The following is a 15,122-nucleotide window of genomic DNA, read 5'->3' as shown; positions in this document are numbered from 1 at the left end:
TATTGTGTCTTGTCTTGTTCTGCTTAAGAAAAATTAATTTGTGTCGTGTAAGATAAAAAGACAGAATGAATGCCAGATTTGCTACCTCTCCTGAATAGCCACTAAGATTTTGTGGATACAAGCTCGTTGTGAGCCAGTCTATGGTTTCCGAACAATATTTGTTATGCCAGGAACAATCCATAAAGATAGTGAGCGTGAATGAACGGATATTCAAAACACCAAAAAACTAATGGGTAGTCTTTATGTTTATGGGGATCTATAGCTACAAAAATGGTTGGAAATATAAACACAATTATACAAGGGTTTATTAGGTAATGTGTATGGACGGTTTCCTCTAATATTTAATGGACAAAATTTAATATATTTTGTGCTACTGGTTCCACCAATATAATCTTCCCTACATTACCATTAATTACATCCATTTGTACATTTTTCCTTTTAGAACTTATTGTTGTGACAACAATTGCTTGGACTTGGAATCAAGAATAAACTAAATGTTGCGACCTGCCAACAGACGTCGTAGTGTTATCTTCCCAGAATTGGTGCCATCAAGCTTGTTGAACTGCTTGCATATCTCCAATATCTCTCTCTCTTCGATCTTCCCCATTTCTTTCAGCTTAAACACGATGTATTCAGATTTGCTGCATTTCCAAATATCATAAAATTATTATTTACTCAACCAAATTTCCAATACAAGCAACAATCAATACTTTAAACGCAAGCACTTATAGCATCTTTACTTACGTTTCCCTACTTTCACCATCACCACCAAACAAGCGGTTATCAGTATCTATTTATGTTTCCATCCCAAAATATAAAAAGATAAAAAGAGTTAGGTGCCTTAGATTCCTATGATTGTTGGTGGTTCACACTTCACATGCTATCTTCTTTATCAATGTTTTTTTTTTTTTTTTTTTTTTTTTTTTTTTTGTTAAGAGGGATGATTCAAAATTATATTATAAAGTGACTGAAACAAATCAATGATTGCCTATAATAATTAAACCCATTCTCCTGAAAACCAAATTATATAAAAATTGTATCATATGTGGTCAATGAAAAAAAACCAAGCATGTCATTTCAAACCAGGTTCCCATCCCTAGACCAATGTATGGATCCCTAACAATTTTTATTAGTGAACCATATTATATAAGGTTTGACCTAGGGCTGTAGTTAGAGTCCTTTCATTGAATTGGAGTACATATAGATTACTCTAAATATGTGATATGTAGGAAAAGAAGGTTTATAGGGAAACTCAACAATACATGGAGATGGAGATGGAGATAGAGATACAAACCAACCTAAGGAAGCCATTGTTATTGATGTCAGCAGCTAACAAGTCCTTGACAGTGATTTGACGGTGCAAAACCCAATTGGCTATTCTCCTATGCCTCTTATGGATTCTGGCCTCGGCTAAATACAAAAAGGCACGCGCCACCATCAGAGTCGAGAAGAGAAGCCAAAACGATGCAAACAATCTTCCAGGAAGGGTTCTGAATGCCCTGTCTCCATACCCAACTGTAGTCACCGAAAGAACAGACAGGTATAACGAATCAATCCAATCCAGACCTTCCACAGAGTATAACACCAGCGTCCCCAAACCTATACTTAAAAGAACCACACCCAAAGCCAGCCCAACCTTCAACCTGATCCTCATCCTCCCTTTTGCAAAATCAAATACGTAGTCTATCGGAGAGAATCTCCTTTCTTCCACGTGGTGACCACCTGCATCTCCGTGATTCATTTTAGTGCTATTCAATATCATCTTCTCTTGCAGATCCAGGACGTAATTCACAACCCCAGACAACATTATATCAATAAACCCGAAACCTACCAACACAAAGAAGCAGGAGAAGAGTTTTGCAGATGGCGTCACAGGCGCAATGTCGCCATACCCGATGGTGCACATAGTCACAATGCAGAAGTATAGGGCGTCCACGATTGGATGGGTTTCCAGCCCTGAGAAATGATCTCTGTTGAAGTAGTAGATGCTGACACCCAAAGAGAGGTAGATGACCAGCAGAAGGGAAGCTTGTCTGACAAGTGAAGCAGAATCGGCTTGAGAGGGTTTGGGGTCGCTTGATTTCTCCAGGTTTTCAGGCATAACGACCATGGCAGGTGCGGTCTTGCAGCGGTGAAACTTGTGTTTCTTAGACTTAGAATGATCGAGGAGGAGGAGGGAAGTATATGAAACAATTGGCAAAGAGGAATCTTGACAGGAATTGTCAAGTGTGTATTGTGCTTCTATATTGTCTTGATGTTCTGGAAACGGCGTAAAGGAGAAATCGGAGAGGCTAGGGCTACCGTCAGCGACATTGATGTCACCTCTGTTTGGGTAGAAACCTAGAAATGGATCTGCTTCCATTATACACCGCAAACTACATACAAACTGATCCCCTGCCTTCTGCCGGCTGCCCTTTGGATTGGAATCGGGGGCAAAACACAAGAGGAAAATGAGGGGAAAATGAGATACTTTGGATGCGATGACTGGGATGTTTTCCGAAGGAATTGCCTAAAAAACCCTTTTATTTTGGAATAATTTACTGATTAGGTGGATTTATTATTGAGAAATTAAATATCTTTCTATATATATTAATTTTGAAGTACATGAACATTAACTCTATTCTATTGGCTGAATTTCTTTTGTATTTACTTTTTGTGTAACATTGTTATTTGAGTGGGTTTAATTGTTTGGTTTTTTTTTTTTTTTTTTTTAAATTCTATCCTATCTTTTTTTGTAGGTGGGGTAGTCATGTTGGGTGTCTTGGACACGTGCGTGTCAATTTGCTCATACGTTTTGTCACCATATACGTGTTTCTTTTTTCTTTCTCTTATATTGTCGAGTCATCCTCCACAGCCTTTGATCTCGATTTCCCGGCTCCAGTCTCCTCAATTCTCTTTCAGCTTTACGTCTCCCACATTCTATTTTGCCCTAAATTCACAGGGGTTAGTTCAACATCGCTACCATCATTGCCTCTGACGCTCACCCCCGCCACTTCAATCGCTGAATTCCAGCGAGCATCTCCACCAAGCGAATCAATTCGACCGCTCCACAAACCCTACTCTGCAATCCAGGTTCGATTCCATTGTCAACCGCTATCGCCTCCTTCGTTTTACTCCTCATTTTGTTCTTCGTTGTTCGTCTCGCCGCCATCGCGCTCACGCATGCCTTCACCGCTGACACCGTTGATCCAACTTACTTTTTCTATGAATGTTCTCCAACAATCGTTGCATCTGAGTCCCATGATTCTATGCCCTTTATTGGTACCATAATTAGAGCTATGCAGGTAAATAAAAATCATTAAAAGTTTAATTAGCTTCCAATTTCCCTACTATATCCTCCTCCACCGCTTCTCCTCTACTTTTCATCTATACTCTCCATTTCTTTCATATTTTCTCCCGAGAGCACAATAATCGGTTACTGTTCCGGGCCGTATCAAGGTTCCTTCGATATGATCCCCCAGTTTTGTCGTTGTCGGTATGTCTAATTTTTGACCAGTGTACCCTCCACAGCAAGCGATTGTTGGAAAAGATCTCCACATGTTAGTTCCAAGATTTGGGGCTTAAGCACATGGTCTGGAAAACCCTAGCGTATAATCGACTTGCCAGAAGAGTAGGTATTGGATTCGATTTTGGGGTTTTATTGAAAGTTTAATCTTGGGTTTTAAAAGAACTGAAGATGGAAACCTGATTTTAGACAGAAGAGGTAAACTCGATATCTCCTCCCCCAAATTTCGTCGATATATACTCCGACTTCTTAGGCCTGTTTGGAATGAACTTCGTATAATCGACCTGCTAGAATAGTAGGTAGTGAATTTGATTTTGGGTTTTTTTTGAAGGTTTAATTCTGCGTTTTCTAACACTCATCTAAAAGAGATGGAAACTTGACTTTATACAAAAGAGGTAAAGTCTCACCATTTGTTCCATTAGTTTTTTAGTTATTATGATTTATGACATTTTATTGAAATAAGAACTTTCTATTCACACAAACCATTTTCATTTTCAGTACACAATGTTAATTTCCTTCAATTGGTTTGCATAAGCCATTTAAATGGATGGATTTTTTCATATTTGATGGTGGGTCGTGAACTAATAAAAAATAGTGTTGTTATCCTTGTGTATTGAAATCTAATTTGAATAACAATATATTACTAATGAACAGGCTCTACGATTTACTCCAACAAATGTAAAAGACTTCGGCAAAAATTCGGTGACAACACTATACGTGAATCATGCAGCTATATTACAGGTTCTTTTGAATCTCATTGTTAGTTGAAGGATTCATTTTTTTAGACTAACATATGAGGTCCGTGAGCTTTTTTTGCTTCTATGTGGACATAAATGGAACATATGATTGAAATATCACTTGATATTACAGGTTTTGGGTGCAATTTGTTTTTCAAGAGTGGATATAATATATTTGTTGTGTATCCCATCACGGTTACAAAAAGGTCACATTAATCTTTATCCATCAAAAATGTATGTTTTTTGTTCTTTTTTTTTTTTTTTTTCATTTTTGCTTTCTACTTCTTGAAAAAACCAACTCATCATTAAAGCATATATTAACTATTATTTGTTGTCTTTTAACTATTATAATTTTATTTGATATTATTTATGCGCTTCAAGCCCAATGTCTGTTCAAAACGATCTTCAAGTTATTCATCGGTTGCTTTTTTGTTAATTTGAGGTATTATTACAACAAAAATAAACATTTATTGATTGCTAATTTCGAAACATATGTAAATTGAAGATTTATTTATTTATTTATTTTTTGTTTTTTTGTGAATGAAGCTACCAAAGTTAGCAAGATCGGAACATAAGAAGCTTCTTGCATGATTGGAACTATGAAGGTGAAGTAGCCCATGCAGTTTATTGACCATTATGCCCCCGATCATTTAAAAGTTTTTTTGGCATCATTTTGACTTTTACTTTTTTTAGGTTCATATTTTTTTTCACAGTACAATTTCCAATTTGAGACATGTGAAATCATATTTCTTTCCTAAAAGTCAAAAAGATAGCCTAAAAGTTCAACAATAAGAAAGTAGATTGTAGTGCTTTAGAGAAAAATGACTTGTGCAGTGGTTCATGGAATTTCATACTAATCGAAATCGACTGAACTTTTATCTTCTTTGGATTTGAATTTTAGAAATATAGAGAGGAGATGATGGAAAACGCACTTGAACAACTGATGTCTGTCTGCAATTTATTTGATTTCGACTTTGGGTCCGGTCAACCGGAAGAAATCCGATAAATTCCATTCGTTGCGGAACTTGGATATGTAAAGAAGAATCAAAATCAAACAGCGATGAAGTAAATCAAACATCAAACATTTTAAGAATAAAACCTGCAATTGTCAGCCAAAGAAAAGTCCACAAATCTTACTGGTCAGCCATTAAGTGTACTTGAGCAAAGGTAGATAAGACAATGTAAAAGAAGCGAGACCTTGCAAAGCATTGCGTCGATGGTTCCATGCTGCCGAACGAAATTGTTTTTTTGGGGGGCTAAACTTCAGTTGAATAAAGCGGCGGAGATGAGGATTAAAAACGTAGTTGAGGCGGTGGACTAATCCGGATTGAATTAGAGTAACCTGATGAAAGCATCGGAGCAGAACACGTGTCCAAAATAGTACAATCCACATGCAAAACAGGACGGTCCAATGATAGATTATAAGAAAAAAAAAGACTGATGAGAACATAGGGTAGAAAACGAAAAAAAAAGAATTAGGAGTAAAATGAAAATCCCTAAAAACATAAGGATAATATATGAAAATAGCCAAAGATATAAACCACATATGTCAAAATGCTGGCAAGTTCATTGTTCCTAAGCATGGTCTTTTTAATATATATATATATATATATATATATATATATATATATATATATATATATATATATATATATATATATATATAGAGAGAGAGAGAGAGAGAGAGAGAGAGAAAGAGAGAGAGGTTCAAATGTTTTTTATATCTATTGTATGTTAAAATGCACAACAAAAATTTAGTAAAAATTATAAGTATATTAAATTATATCAATCTTTATAATTTCTTTTTTAAAAACTAATTAAATTCGTCATTAATGTCAACAATAATATTCTTTTAGAATGAATTCAATAATATTCTTTTAGATTGAATTTGTATCTAGAAGAATGAGATTCGTATCTAGAAGAATGAGAGTGTCTTCTAATAGAATTAGAATGTATTTTAGTAGAATACATTTTTGTTTTTCATATTCTATGCAACTTTATTGTATTGTAAGTGAGTGAGTAGTAAAACAAAAAACGAACCCATATATAAAAACGTAGATGTGAATTCATTTTAAAAAGATGTTATTGTTGATATTAATGTTAAATTTAATTAGTTTACATAGAAAGAGAATATATATATATATATATATATATATATATATATATATATATATATATATATATATATATATATATATATATATATATATTGTTAGGAATAGTAAACTTCCAAAGTGTTTGGTAAGATTGGTCCCTAAGGTTATGTATGTTTGCTCCTTTTTTTTGTCATTTTTTTTGTCACTTTTGGTCCTCCAACTTACGTTGGTTTTAAAAAACTACTTATAATATTGACCATTCACTTTTATGTTTTTCTTCACAAACAACTCTTTCACTTTTGTTTGAATTTTTCATAACATTTGCCTTTTATTACATATTATTAGTATTTAGTATTTTGGCAGAAATGGTCTCTCATTATTATTATTATTATTATTATTATTATTATTATTATTATTATTATTATTATTATTATTATTATTATTGTTAGACAAAATTATACGATTGGTCCCTGTGGTTTACCAGATTTAACACATTGAGGACAACGATGGAAACCGAAATCACTCTTTTATTCTTAATCCAATTTTTTTTATTAATTTATATTTCTTTTTTTGGTTTTAAATTAATGTTTTAATTATCAAAAAATACCCACCCAATACCATAAAGCCACCCACCAGCTGTCATTACCACCACCACCACCAACGCCAAAATTACATAAATGGTCCATATGGTTTACCTGTCATCACAAATTCAGTCCCTACTACCTTAAAAAGACCAAATTACACTCACATTAAACGGACAAAAAACAACAGTCTATATTTTCCGGCCGCTGCCATACATGGCAATAAAGATCAATTTGTGAGAGCATTTCTTTATTTTAATCATTTATTGCAAAAATAATGATTTAGATTTCCTTACTTATGTTGGTCCCTAAGGTTATGTGTTTGCTCTTTTTTTGTCAATTTTTTTGTCACTTTTGGTCCTCCAACTTATGTTGGTTTTAAAAAACTACTTACAACATTGACCCTTCATCTTTATGTTTTTGTTCACAAACAACCCTTTCACTTTCGTTTGAATTTTTCATAACCCTCGCCTTTTATTACATATTATTAGTATTTAGTCTTTTGGCAGAATGGTTCCTCATTATTATTATTATTATTATTATTATTATTATTATTATTATTATTATTATTATTATTATTATTATTATTATTATTATTGTTGTTGTTGTTGTTGTTGTTGTTGTTGTTGTTGTTAGACAAAATTACACGACCTTAAAAGACCAAATTATCCTCACATTAACGGACAACAAACAACGATCTATATTTCCCGGATTGGTTTTCCGGCCGCTGCCATACATGACAATAAAGTTCAATTTGTGAGAGCATTTCTTTATTTTCCTCATTTATTGCAAAAACAATGATTTAGATTTCTTTACTTATGTTGGTCCCTAAGGTTATGTGTTTGCTCTTTTTTTCGTCAAATTTTTTTGTCACTTTTGGTCCTCCAATTTATGTTGGTTTTAAAAAACTACTTAAAACATTGACCCTTCACCTTTATGTTTTTGTTCACAAACAACTCTTTCACTTTCGTTTGAAATTTTCATAACCCTTGCCTTTTATTACATATTATTAGTATTTAGTCTTTTGGCAGAAATGGTTCCTCATTATTATTATTATTATTATTATTATTATTGTTGTTGTTGTTGTTGTTGTTGTTGTTGTTGTTGTTGTTGTTAGACAAAATTACACGACCTTAAAAGACCAAATTACCCTCACATTAACGGACAAAAAGCAACGATCTATATTTTCCGGATTGGTTTTTCGGCCGCTGCCATACATGACAATAAAGTTCAATTTGTGAGACCACTTCTTTATTTTCCTCAGTTATTGCAAGAAATAATGATTTAAATATCTTTACTTATGTTGGTCCCTAAGGTTATGTATGTTTGCTCTTTTTTTTGTTAATTTTTTTGTCACTTTTGGTCCTCCAACTTATGTTGGTTTTGAAAAACTAATTACAACATTGACCATTCACCTTTATGCTTTTGTTCACAAACAACCATTTCATTTTCGTTTGAATTTTTCATAACTCTCGCCTTTTATTACATATTATTAGTATTTAGTCTTTTGGCAGAAATGGTCCCTTATTATTGTTATTATTATTATTATTATTATTATTAATATTATTATTATTGTTAGACAAAATTACACGATTGGTCCCTGTGGTTTACCAGATTTAACACATTGAGGACAACGATGGAAACCGAAATCACTCTTTTACTCCTAATCCGATTTTTTTTATTAATTTATATTTCTCTTTTTGGTTTTAAATTAATGTTTTATTTATTAGAATATACTCACCCAATACCATAAAGCCACCTACCAGCTGCCATCACCACTACCACTACCAACGCCAAAATTACATAAATGGTTCATATGATTTACCCGTCGTCACAAATTCAGTCTCTATTACCTTAAAAGACCAAATTACCCTCACATTAACAGACAAAAAACAACGGTCTATATTTTTCGGACGGGTTTTCCGGTCGTTGCCATACATGACAATAAAGTTCAATTTGTTAGACAATTTCTTTATTTTCCTGATTTATTGCAAGAAATAATGATTTAGATTTCTTTACTTATGTAATTAGATGACATTGTTTATCTTCCTTTACTAGATTATCTCAATGCAATTCAACATGCTACTTACTTTACAAAGCAATACCTTCCGACCCCGGTAACACCGGAGAATTTTTTCTAATTATAATTATGGATATCATTTAAGATACATACATCTATGTAAATCATTTAACATCTATTTTTATTTATTTAAATAATTATTTAATTTTTATTAAATTCGTATTGGTGCACTCTAGCACACAATAAATATAAAAAACTCATTAACACACACACACACACACACACACACATATATATATATATATATATATATATATATATAAACTATTCAACTATCAACCTAATATATATAATTTATTAATTTAAATATAAGGTTGATATAAACTGTTATCATTTTAATGCTATAATTTTTGAATAGTCAATCTATTATACTTATTTTCTTAATTGAAATAAGATATTAAACATAAAACATAATTAAAAATTTATATTTAACATTATTCTGCATGTCTGCGGTATACTTATTAAGATTGTATGATTCTAATAAAGATGTTCATTTTATCACATAGTTCACAGCACTTAAAATATTTTGTAGACTTAATACAAAAGGGTTAAATTGATTACATTTAATAATCAGTTTTTTTTTGTTAATAAAACTGAACTTAGAACTAGATCATAAACCAAAACAAAATTTTAAAACTTTTCTGCATGTTTCCCTTATTCTAAAACACAAACGATTATGCACAGATGTAGACAAAAATGATCAAGAAGTTGTTCTTGGATAAAACAAATAGCACTGTCACTACTACAAAATGTGTTATAGGACTCGCCAAATAGGACCCGGTTTTTAGGAAAACCGGGATATATTATGCAAAACCGGGATTTATTCAAGAAATAACATTATGACTCGGTTTAGTTTAAAGAACCGGTGTATATATTATGCTTAAATAACCCGGTTCCCGGCATAACAACCGGGACTTTTTAGCTGTATTCATATGTGACCCGACCTCCATAAAAAAACCGAGTTCTATTAGTATTACAGGATGACTCACATCACACATTCTAGGAAGCTATATGACCCGTTTTTTAACAACCGGGTTTTCTCAGTTTTTTTTTATATAAATGTGGCTTAATGATTGAGTTCGAATTTACAAATATCATTCCATACCCAAAATTTACAGGGTAGCCAAACCAACCACTGAATTTACAAATCCAAACCAAAATAGTTGAAGATTCATCACTTTGTAGCCTTGTAATTTGGCACATGTGACATCAAATATAGATATGGTATTCAACTTACAACATCACACTTTGAAATTAACAATTATCTTATAAGTTTTCCTTTTCAAAGGACTGGGACTTTTATTAAACCAAGAAAAAGACATTGTACATATAATTAAAAAATATTCATCAGTTTTATTACAAAAATCAGCCTTGTAAAACTTAAAGCAACAAACGCAGTAACATAGCTAATAATCCAAACCATCAGTAAATGAAAGCAAATCCATTTCAGTAAAAGATGAGTTGTTTGAAACAATCAATGATACACACATAATTAACTTGCTTGCAACAATAACATTCAACCAGACTCTTAAGGACATGAAGTGATGCCTGACTCAAACTACTAAACTATTTGTGAACTCAACAATTAACACCAACCAAAAATCACATCATACCCAATTTAGGTAAAACAAATTAACAACGTGATATGATTCCCATCAATGTGTCAAAATCAAGCTTTTCATCAACATCATTTTTTATAGTGATAGATTTGGAATCAAAAGTTTCAATTAACCAAAACATAGTACAAGCTTTTATATTATATACATAAACAATAAACTAACACTAACTGACTTGTATAACTCACTGAATAAAGAAATGACAGAAATACCCTTAGATTTGGAATCAAAAGTTTCAATTAACCAAAACATAGTACAAACTTTTATATTATATACATAAACAATAAACTAACACTAACTGACTTGTATAACTCACCGAATAAAGAAATGACAGAAATACCCTTGAGGTTCAATATCCTTATGAGCTTCTCTAAGCTAGGTACGAAGGAACAAACTGGATTTGGACAAATGAGGCATATGTTTGGTCACTATTTAGTCATATCATTATCACTTCTGAAATTCATGCACTCTGTAAAAAAACATATAAGATATACTGAAAAAATTCACCTACCCTGAATAAAACTTTAAATTGTAAAGCATAAGAGATATTGATAAAATAGATTGAAATTTAATAACCATTGATTCCTATGATTATCTACTTAGTTTCTATTTGTTCTTCCAGTAATGCACATAGAAAAACAGAGACACCACAAGTTTTCCAGATCTGATCTGATTTGGAATGAACAATTTTGAATCGAGAAATTGAATCACAAATCAGATTATGAAATCTGAATTGGAAGCATATGCTCTGATACCATTTTACATTCTAGAGAGAGAAATTACATGAGAAAAAGAGATAAGAAAGAAGAGAAAGTAAACTCTCATTAATTGAAAATAATCAGTAACAAACTACAGATATACACTTTATTAAACTACCACTTAACAAAACATCTGAACGACTAACTTAACATCTTTACATCTATAAATTACCAAACTACCCTTCTACATATTTACAAAGCTAAACATGATGTGTAATAGAATTGGAGTACCTTGATGGTAAAGGATTGGAGAAATAGCGATGGTGTTGGAGAATAGATGTTCGTTGCAGTGTCAAGGCTCCTCCAAAGATCAGGCTTCGATGTTGGTGGGAGGGGATGAAAGCATTTATGGCTACATCAACTGGTAGTCAAGTATTATATGGAATCTGGGACAACAACAAAGAAAAGTTGTATTCATTTTAATGTTGACGGGCAATGAGTAACTGAGTAAGCCAATAAATTTGGAGGGAGAATCCAGGGGGAAACAAATATGGAATGAAATTGGAGGGAGATATGAAGGAAAATGAATATGCAAAAAAATTAGAGGGAATTTCAAAAGGGAAATTAAATGGTAAAAATCGTTTTGGAGGGAAATAAAGGAGAATAATAAATAAATTCCTTTGTTTTTAGGTCTCTAATTTTAAGTTCTTTTTTTCCCTTCTTTGATTAAAAATTAATAATCTTAGTGTGTGTGTGTATATATATATATATATATATATATATATATATATATATATATATATATATATATAGAGTCAAGATCAAATAAGAATGAAATTTTTGGTAGAAGGTAAGAAGTTTTTTTTCTACATATTTTTTTCGCGAACAAACAAAATGAATCATTAGATGATTCATTTGTAAGATAATTCACAAGAAAAAATTCTCAAAAAAACATTTTGATGATTCATTTATACAATGATTATGTTGTTATTCACTAGAATTGTCACAAAAACGAATTTTTTCTTAATTTACTTAAAAATTAATCATAAAGATGTTTTTTTGGGAATTTTTTCTTATGAATCATCTTACAAATGAATCATATAGTGATTCATTTCTTTTGTTCGTCAAAAAAATATGTAGAAAAAAAACTTCTTACCTTCCCACCAAAAAAAAATTCTTACCGGATCTATATCCTATATATATATATATATATGTATATATATATATATATATGTGTGTGTGTGTGTGTGTGTATGTTTGTGTGTGTGTGTGTGTGTTTGAGGGTCGTGACAGAACAATTAATTTGGATTGCGGTAACTTAGGTTATGTCAATTTGAAAAATATCTCATTACATTGTTATTACAGTTAAGGAATAAGAAGTCCATTGCTACTATAAGTAAAGAACCCACACATTCCCACTTTCTATTTCCCTACTTCGAAGGTAAAGGGTGAGATCTGGTTGATGTCGCCCATGGAATATTCTAGGAAGCTAAATCGATAAAAACGCTACACCCTAAACTCTAAAATCTAATCCATAATTCGAAGGCAACTAGCAAGTTATGTTTTAATTACTATCAAGCAGTGGTAATGGGTTACATATTTCCCCATAAAGTTTTCTTCAAAACCAAAAATATAAAACCTTGTAATATACTTTATCATATTGATTGGATTACGATCATCATTATTAGATTGATTTTCATCATAATATGATGATATACATTCATAGTTTTCCACTTGTTCGCATGAATATAGGTTTACATTATCAATCAACATCAATATGAAAATCGTTTGTGGGTTCATCAATGCCATATGTACGCCCATCTAACCAACATGCTAGCCTTTATGTGGCGCATAAATGTTATATACATTGGTGCTAGCTAATTTAAATGGAAACTTCGATAATCAAGGTTTTATATTAATGAACCATTTCAAATAAGAAACTCATATTAAGATTATTCACCCCTTGATATGCAATGTATGTATTCAGTATAAGTCATGGATCACATCATCCCTTAAATGTTCAACAATTATATTCCCCAAGAAATATTAGGAGCCACGTACATAAATAAGAAATATTATTATACATATGCATGGAAATGTATTTTTGTATGTCTGCTCATCAATGGTCACAAAAGACGTGTCTCCTAAAGGAGAGTCAGAATCAATCGTGACTACTTACTTCTAGATAAAAAGTTCATACTACACCTAAAAATAAATTTAAAACCACCAATCAAGGATAACATTTGTGTATAAGCAAGCAAAATGTTCCTAGTTATAAGGTTCAAAAAAATTTAATGTATAGGGATAAAGAAGGACACTTATGATGTCGGTTGATGAAGTGATATCAAGGGTGGGTATATCCAACATATAACGATGTAATTTTTCAAACCAAAATTTTCATTTTTAAAACACATAAAAACTCATAATATATTTATCAAAACAATATTGTTCAAATGTCAACACAAAACCACATAAACTGTCACTATCCCAGAATCATTCACAGGGTCTCAAATCGGTGTGTACAATCAAGCTGGTGGCTTCCCGTGATTCTGAGAGGCACCTGAAACACATAACACGGTAAGCACGAAGCTTAGTGAGTTACCCAAAATACCACACATAACTCGTTAGCCTCTCATGACTATACTCAGATAAGACCCTTTGCTCAATGTGTCTCAGTGGAACCCTCCGGTTCGACAGCTCGGATGGACCCTCTGGTCCTAACTCAGTAAGCTCAGAATAATACACAACATAAATCACAAAGACATAATGCAAGATATCACAATACTCAATATAAAAACATAAGACTCTCTGGTCACACAAAGATTACTAATCTAGGTAAGTATATTGAAAAGACTCACCTCGTAAGCAAGCAAGTAAATAATCTCGTACACGAATCTCGAACTAGCCTCCTCCTAATAACATAATATAATTATCTCTAATTTACATTTAATTCATGACTCTAAGTAAACTAGGTTATTCTCTCCTTCTCAAACTCTTGGAATGGGTAAAAGACCATTTTACCTCTCCATGGTCCCCATAACCCCCGCCTTGACCAAAACCCTGAAGTCAACAGAAGTCAACACTCGAGTCAATTGTCCATGTTGACCTGACTCGCCGAGTGAATCTATGTGACTCGTCGAGTCCCCCTTGTTCCTTCAGAACATTGCGAAAACTCAACTTAACTCATCGAGTTGTCTCACCAACTCGTCGAGTTACCCATGTCCAGACACATCGGGGAAAACCCTAACCGACTTTTCGAGTTAGCTCATTGACTCGTCGAATCCCTAAAGTCAAATTCTCATTCAGACATTTTAAGGCAGAACCCATGCTACATACTCCAGATCTGACTTCCTAAGGCTCGATTAGGACGTAAAGCTTCGATATTTATGTTCATGCATGGCATATTTGCTCCATAATGCCAATTCAAGCTCCAAAAAGGGTTAGATGCACAATATCTTATCTCTAACTCAATAAAGTTCGGGTCTTTGGACTCACAAGACCTCATATACTCCAGATCTGAGATTTCAACCTCAAAACATGCTCAAAGGACTCAACCGACATAAAAAGGATGGAAGAAAACCCTAGAAAGTCCCTAAACCAAGATCTCATAAGGAAATGATCAAGTTAGCATCTTTTTACCTCCAACCGAAACAAAACTCTGATGAACCTTTAAATCCACAACCTCCTCTTTATCCAAGATTTGATACTCTCATCTTCTCCTTCAAAAGTGCACTCATGACCATAAGATTAGCTCATCTCTCACTCTCTAGCTCAAGTGGATGATTACGATTTCTCTCAATGGTGGGTTT

General features: G+C 32.6%; 1 protein-coding gene and 1 long non-coding RNA gene across 8 annotated transcripts; one reads left to right on the top strand and one right to left on the bottom strand.

Moving 5' to 3' along the window:
- Positions 1–259: 259 nt before the first annotated feature.
- LOC111908775 (two-pore potassium channel 5) lies at positions 260–2,510 on the bottom strand. Its single transcript, XM_023904583.3, has 2 exons — positions 1,299–2,510; positions 260–641 (listed from the first exon to the last, which is right to left on the bottom strand). The coding sequence occupies exons 1-2, from the start codon at positions 2,360–2,362 to the stop codon at positions 491–493; spliced, it is 1,215 nt and encodes a 404-aa protein (XP_023760351.1). The 5' UTR covers positions 2,363–2,510; the 3' UTR covers positions 260–490.
- A 182-nt stretch (positions 2,511–2,692) lies between these two features.
- On the top strand, positions 2,693–5,821 carry LOC111908776 (uncharacterized). 7 transcript variants are annotated; one of them, XR_006186691.2, is made up of 7 exons: positions 2,693–3,284; positions 3,511–3,703; positions 3,837–3,900; positions 4,004–4,074; positions 4,160–4,246; positions 4,376–4,684; positions 4,789–5,125. It is a non-coding gene; the product is annotated as an uncharacterized LOC111908776 (long non-coding RNA). The 7 variants fall into 7 exon arrangements; XR_008226299.1 differs by adding an exon at positions 5,144–5,821 and having other exon boundaries at positions 2,694–3,703; positions 4,160–4,684; positions 4,789–4,847; XR_008226300.1 differs by having other exon boundaries at positions 2,695–3,703; positions 4,160–4,303.
- Positions 5,822–15,122: the final 9,301 nt, after the last annotated feature.

The sequence above is a fragment of the Lactuca sativa genome, chromosome 9, assembly GCF_002870075.4.
Source record: "Lactuca sativa cultivar Salinas chromosome 9, Lsat_Salinas_v11, whole genome shotgun sequence".
NCBI classification, from domain to species: domain Eukaryota; kingdom Viridiplantae; phylum Streptophyta; class Magnoliopsida; order Asterales; family Asteraceae; genus Lactuca; species Lactuca sativa.
Note: the sequence above shows the minus strand (reverse complement) of the source record. Positions and strands in the feature narration are given on the sequence as shown.